This window comes from Marmota marmota, unplaced genomic scaffold (genome assembly GCF_001458135.2).
Source record: "Marmota marmota marmota unplaced genomic scaffold, marMar, whole genome shotgun sequence".
Lineage (NCBI taxonomy): Eukaryota > Metazoa > Chordata > Mammalia > Rodentia > Sciuridae > Marmota > Marmota marmota.
Genome location: NW_026000229.1, coordinates 45,268,287 through 45,274,284, shown reverse-complemented (window position 1 = coordinate 45,274,284; position 5,998 = coordinate 45,268,287). Strand labels below are relative to the sequence as shown.

General features: G+C 37.8%; 1 protein-coding gene across 1 annotated transcript; it reads left to right on the top strand.

Annotated features, from left to right (window-relative positions):
• The first annotated feature begins 844 nt into the window (after positions 1-844).
• On the top strand, positions 845-1,787 carry LOC107137834 (olfactory receptor 4F15-like). The gene is given in 2 exon segments (XM_015480273.1): positions 845-1,425; positions 1,427-1,787. Coding segments are annotated over 2 exon segments (933 nt in total). The 5' UTR covers positions 845-853.
• The last annotated feature ends 4,211 nt before the right edge of the window (positions 1,788-5,998 follow it).

Genomic DNA, 5,998 nt, shown 5'->3' with positions numbered 1-5,998 from the left:
TTATGGTGTTCAATCTCTGAGGATACAAGTCCCAGCTCTCACACCAAAATGCTCTAAGTGTATTCATTTATATAATGAGTCTAACTCAAAGTATGAGGCTCTGCATGCAGAAACTTCATAAATATGTTATCTATAAATACCATTGTTTAAGAATTTTTTTTACTTACAAACAGGAGTAGATACAAATTTATTTACAAATTCTTATATACAAATACAAATGTGTAAGTTTTTATTTAAAAATAAGTTATTGGATATTGAGGACCATGCACAAACTATGATTAAAATGTTTCATGTGAATAATCTCAATATGAACACCTCACCTCTATGATAATGTACAAACAACAAAACTGACACAGAAACTGGAATAAAATGACAGAAGATAATAGTATCAGCCTGAATATCTCTTTTCACTGGACAAAAATAGAAATTCATCAAAATGTTTGTAATTAGTCTACCAATTATAGTGTATAAAGACATTCAGTCAACTGATATTATCAGGATAGGTAAACACCTAGGAAAGATGTCACAGCAAATATCTAGAAATCCTTGGCAGAAAAAAAAATTAAAAAGACACAAAAATTCTGCTTGTGGAAAAAATAAAAGGAAAATAAACCAAAGTGTGCATTTCTTGTTAAAATTCTTTCTCTTTTTACAAAATTACTCTCCTCTTCCATTATCTAGCTCCTTGATTTATATTTTCTTTGAGTCAACTCAATGATTTTAAACTAAGGCTGTCTGACCCACAGAAAGGAGTAGCAGTATAAATGGGGAATGCACATTAGTACCATGAATTCTGACTCTTCATCATGTTCTATCCACAGGTGGTTTTAAACCAGATCTTATGAACAAAGCAATGCATGGACTGAATGGCTCTGTAGTTTCTGAGTTTGTGCTGCTGGGACTCTCAGGTTCTTGGGAAACTAAAGTTATTCTCATGATAACATTCTCCTTGCTCTACTTAGGGATCATCCTGGGAAATCTCTTCGTTGTCTTTTTGGTAATTGCTGATTCTCACTTACATTCTCCAATGTACTTCCTGCTGGCCAACCTGTCCTTCAATGATGTGGGACTTTCTTCCACCACAGTTCCCAGGATGATCACAGACCTGTTAAAGGAACACAAAGTAATTTCCTTCCAAAGCTGTATGACGCAGACATGCTTCATCCATGCCTTTGGAGGAACAGAAATGGTGCTGCTGATAGCCATGGCATTTGACAGGTATGCAGCCATCTGCAAACCTCTCCACTACTTGACCATCATGAGCCCCAAAACATGTTTTCTGTTGATAGTCACCAGCTGGGTAACAGGAGTGATCCATGCTATGACTCAGTTTTCATTTGTTATCAACTTGCCTTTTTGTGGTCCTAATAAAATAGACAGCTTTTGTTGTGACTTCCCCAGGATCATACAGCTTGCATGCTCTGATGCAGCACTTTGAGTTTGTTGTTACTGCCAACAGTGGTGTCATAACCATAGGCACCTTCTTGCTGCTCCTCCTTTCCTATGTCTTCATTTTGGTCACTGTCTGGAAACGTTCCTCTGGGGACTTGTCCAAGGCTCTTGGCACATTGTCAGCTCACATCACTGTGGTGGTTCTATTTTTCACTCCATGCATATTTATCTATATGTGGCCATTTCCCACATCATCAGTTGACAAATACATGTTTATTGTTGATTTTGCTATCACCCCTGCCTTGAATCCTGTCATCTATACATTGAGAAACAAAGATATAAAGATAGCAACACAAAGACTGAGCAAAAGGTGTCATTGTGACAGATTCTGCTGACTAGTCTGTCATTGAGAGCTCCTGAGCTCTGCGTGATGGACACATGTACTTAGGCATCTGTCCTTTAATGTGCTCAATTGAAAGTGGCATCTACATTGATGGCCAGTTCCTTCTATTCACACTAGAATTACGTCTATTCATCCTCTACAGAATTTACTCAATGCTTTCTGCTAACATTAGAAATGGGTGAACCCTGTTAAGTTTTTTGTTTTTATTTTTTTGTTTGTTTTTTTTAGTACACAGAAGCAATGTATCTAAACAAAGTCATATGATTTAACTTCTAATCACATGACCATGGGATATAATGACATCCCCTCTGTTTCGCATCGAGTTTGCAAATAACTTCAAACTTAAATTTTTGAATGTCAGGAAATATCATGATGAACAATTATATAGGTGGACTAGTAGATCTATTTAGTTACTTGGATCCATTCCCTGCAAACAAAACCTAAAACAAAATTTATTTTTTCAATGTTACCTCATTTTTGTTTCATTATTAATTAAACACTTTACACAATGTAATAAGTACCTATAAAACCATATCCAAAACAAAACTCACAATAGGACAATAAATACCTTGCACCTATACCCTTCACCTGACTCTTGGCTATTTCCTTGCTGAGACAAAATTTAATTGAAAGTAGTATATTTGGAGGCTAATATTTGAACCCATCAGTGGGAAATGATATTGAGAAGGGAGGCATGCACCTGTGGAAAAGCATGCTGGGATAGAAGCCTTGTTTGGCCATCTAGTGGACTACATAGACCCTACAGTTTGATATTTCTCAACTGATGAACAGGTATTGGGAGCATTTATTCACTTTTAAGGGTGCATCGGCTCTTGGTCATGCCCTGTCTTCCTCACACAAAATATTCTAGGTGTTTAAAAAAGCCAAAACATACTGTCAGGCACACTTTCTGTTATATAAAATACAGAAGCATCACTGATAAAAGTAAACCATTCTCTTTTAGTATTGCTTTGCTTTTACAGAAGTGAAAATTAAATATTATTTCTTCTTTGCATAATACTAACAAAGGTGTTAGCCTAAAGACTTCAATCCTTTGAATAACTTGGTCACTGTCTGGAAACGTTCCTCTGGCTTGTCCAAGGCTCTTGGCACATTGTCAGCTCACATCACAGCAGTGGTTCTATATTTCACTCCGTGTATATTTATCTATATGTGGCCTTTCCCCGTATCATCAGTTGATAAATACATGTTTATTGTTGATTTTACTATCACCCCTGCCTTGAAAAAGTCCCACATAAGCCAGCAGTGCAAGGTGTCCCTAGAGCCAGGAGCATGGTTCAGCAAGTCGGTGGCCAACCATGGTTTCAGCTAGCATGGTGATAGCTGACCTTTATCTCACACCAACACAAGTCATCTGACTTTGATATGACTGGAATCATCATCTTAATCACACTTAAGAAATTATAGCTATGGACCAAATTAAGTAAGATTTTCACCACCACCACCACCAAAAAAAAAAAAAGAAAAGAAAACAAATCAAATGAACTCAAAGACTCTTTAAAATTACATTATACTTTCCTGTATAGATTCATTGTAATTGATTCTTTCTTTGCCTTGTTTGTTCATTGGAGGGTTAAAAAAAAGCATCTTATGATGCTCTCAATTTAGGAAATTCATAAACCAAGAGATCCCAAGCAACTGCCTGTTGGTCCAGCATACTCACAACACAGAATTCTAATGTTTAAAACTCTAAATGCTGCTATCTGCAGTTAACATGTCCCATACCAACGATAATACTCTATTCACACTGTCCAAGCAAAACTGTGTTGTTTGTTTTACTGTGTGACAAATATATTTCAGGCCCTAATGAGAATTTAGAATCAGTATAATCCACGGAGAAGAATGTGATCACATATAATGATTTTACTGACATAAATCTAATACTCTCTAATAATGTGATGGCCTGTTTGTTTCCCTTTCTTCCTCACACTTAAAGCAAATTTCAATGAATTCTATTTTTAAAATTTTTTATTAGTGCTTTATAATTGTGCATAATAATGACATTTATTGTGACAGGTGCATACACGAATGTAACATATTTTGGGAAATATCATTATCCACTACCTGTCTTCAACTCTCCTCCTCTCTCACCCTGGGCCCCTCCCTCTACTTTACTGACATCCTGCTATTTTTATGAGGTCCTCCCTTTTTCTCTCTCTTCTCTCTCTAGCTTCCACATAACAAGAGAAAATATGACTTAGCTTTGTCCTTCTGGCTTATTTCATTTAATAATCTCAAATTTCATTCATTTTCATGCAAATGACCTAATTTCATTTTTCTTTATGACTAAGTAAACTTTCAAATAAGATGGCACATTTTCTTTGTCTATTCATTCAATGATGCAAACCTAGGCTGGTTCTATAGTTTGACGATTGTGAATTGTGTTGCTATAAACATGGGTATGCATGAACTGCATGCATGTTTGCATATATGTTGACTTTAATTCTTAAGGATAATTACTGATGGGTGGTACAACAGGACCATGTAGTGGTTCCATTTCTAGGCTTTTGAAGAACCTCCATACTGATTTCAAGACTGGTTGTACACATTTACAATTATCAGTAGTGTGTAAGTGAGAAGCAGTGCTTTAAGGTGAGCAAACAGGCAAGGGACATGGGATAATCCACACTTCTCAGGGTCTCCGTCATCTGATGTATATCGTTGGTACTAGTCTGTGCTCCATGAACACATCCATTAAATTCCATTTTATTCTCTAGTGAAAATTAGGTCCTCCAACATGTAACATTACCTCACTCCAGCTGCACGCTATAAAATTTGCCATCATTCAGCTGTTTGTGACAGAAGGAAACTACTTTGGTGTTATGGTGAGCCCATACAAATTTAGGAAATAAAATATTTTAAAGACAATGCATTAGCACTCTAAAAAATACAGCTATAGGTATAACGTTGTGTAGATATTAACCACACATTTTATCTTGAGTACAATTCCTTAGAAAATGTATCATTAAATCTAATTTAAATCATTTGACACAGCAAACCTACTCTTTAGCTATTTACTGGAGCAAATGATAATTATATGTGACATAATTATATCATGTTTACAGAATTCAATTTTTAATCAGTATAAACTGGACAAACCCTAAAGTGGGGAGAAGTGGAAGTTGGAAAAGTGGAGAGACATGGGGAGAACAGGCATACAGTTGAATAACACTTAGCAATAACACAAAACCACTGATGCTCAGAATAACAGGGATGAATCTCAGTTGCAATGAGGAAACATAGGTTCAGAAGGGAACACACTGCATCATTTGCAAATAAAAAAAGATAGGATGGCATATTACTGCTCTCACAATGTCAATTATCAAAAAGTAAAGAGATATCCAATTGGTGTTGAGTACGTGGAGAAGGGACTTTTTAACAATGTTGGTATGAATGCAAACATGTAGCCATTGTGAATAGTCCCTCAAATTAAAATGGACCTAATATGTTACTCAGCAATCTCTCTGTTGGATAAATTACCAAAAAAAAATTTAATAGATACTTCCTAGAAATATCTGCACTTCCATATTCATTGCCATAATATGGAATCAATATGTTTCCATAAGATGGCCGCTGCGCATGGGGGTTGCTGAAGTGCTGAGCGTGGTGCTCAGAGCAGTGGCTTTAATCGAGATTTCGCACAGCGTGTAAGAGCTCCTTTTAACGTTAATCTGTAGCGGACCACTTTGCCAATCAGCAGGAAGAACAAAGAGATCGAAAAACAGACGCTTGGCTCCCAGACGCTTTGCCGCCCAGAGCCGCGGGCGTGTTGCTCCCATCTGCTTCCTCTTTCGCTTCGCTCCAGGCAGAAAAGGTGAATGTGTAATCAGCAGTGGATTGTAAGTACCCTAGGCAAAGAAAGCTCAGTGCGCCCCGCATTTTTTTTTTTTTTGAATATTTTTTATACAGGGAGAGTTTGTGGATTGGGATCGTTGGCTGGGCTGTGGTTTCTGTGCCGAAAATCCACTCTGCGGGAGCTGCCATTTGCTTTCTGCCGACTGTCTTGATGACTATGTCTACATTGTCTGGCAGCCGCACCTAGAGGTTGGAGCTGGGCTGCGTGCCGAGCCCTGTCCTCCAAAGGCTGGACCGCAGCCTTGAGCGCCTGGGTCGCCTGTTCGCCGCTGCACCCTCGGGCAGAGCCTGCTCTGGGGTCGTTCTGCATGCCCCTGCGAGGGGACC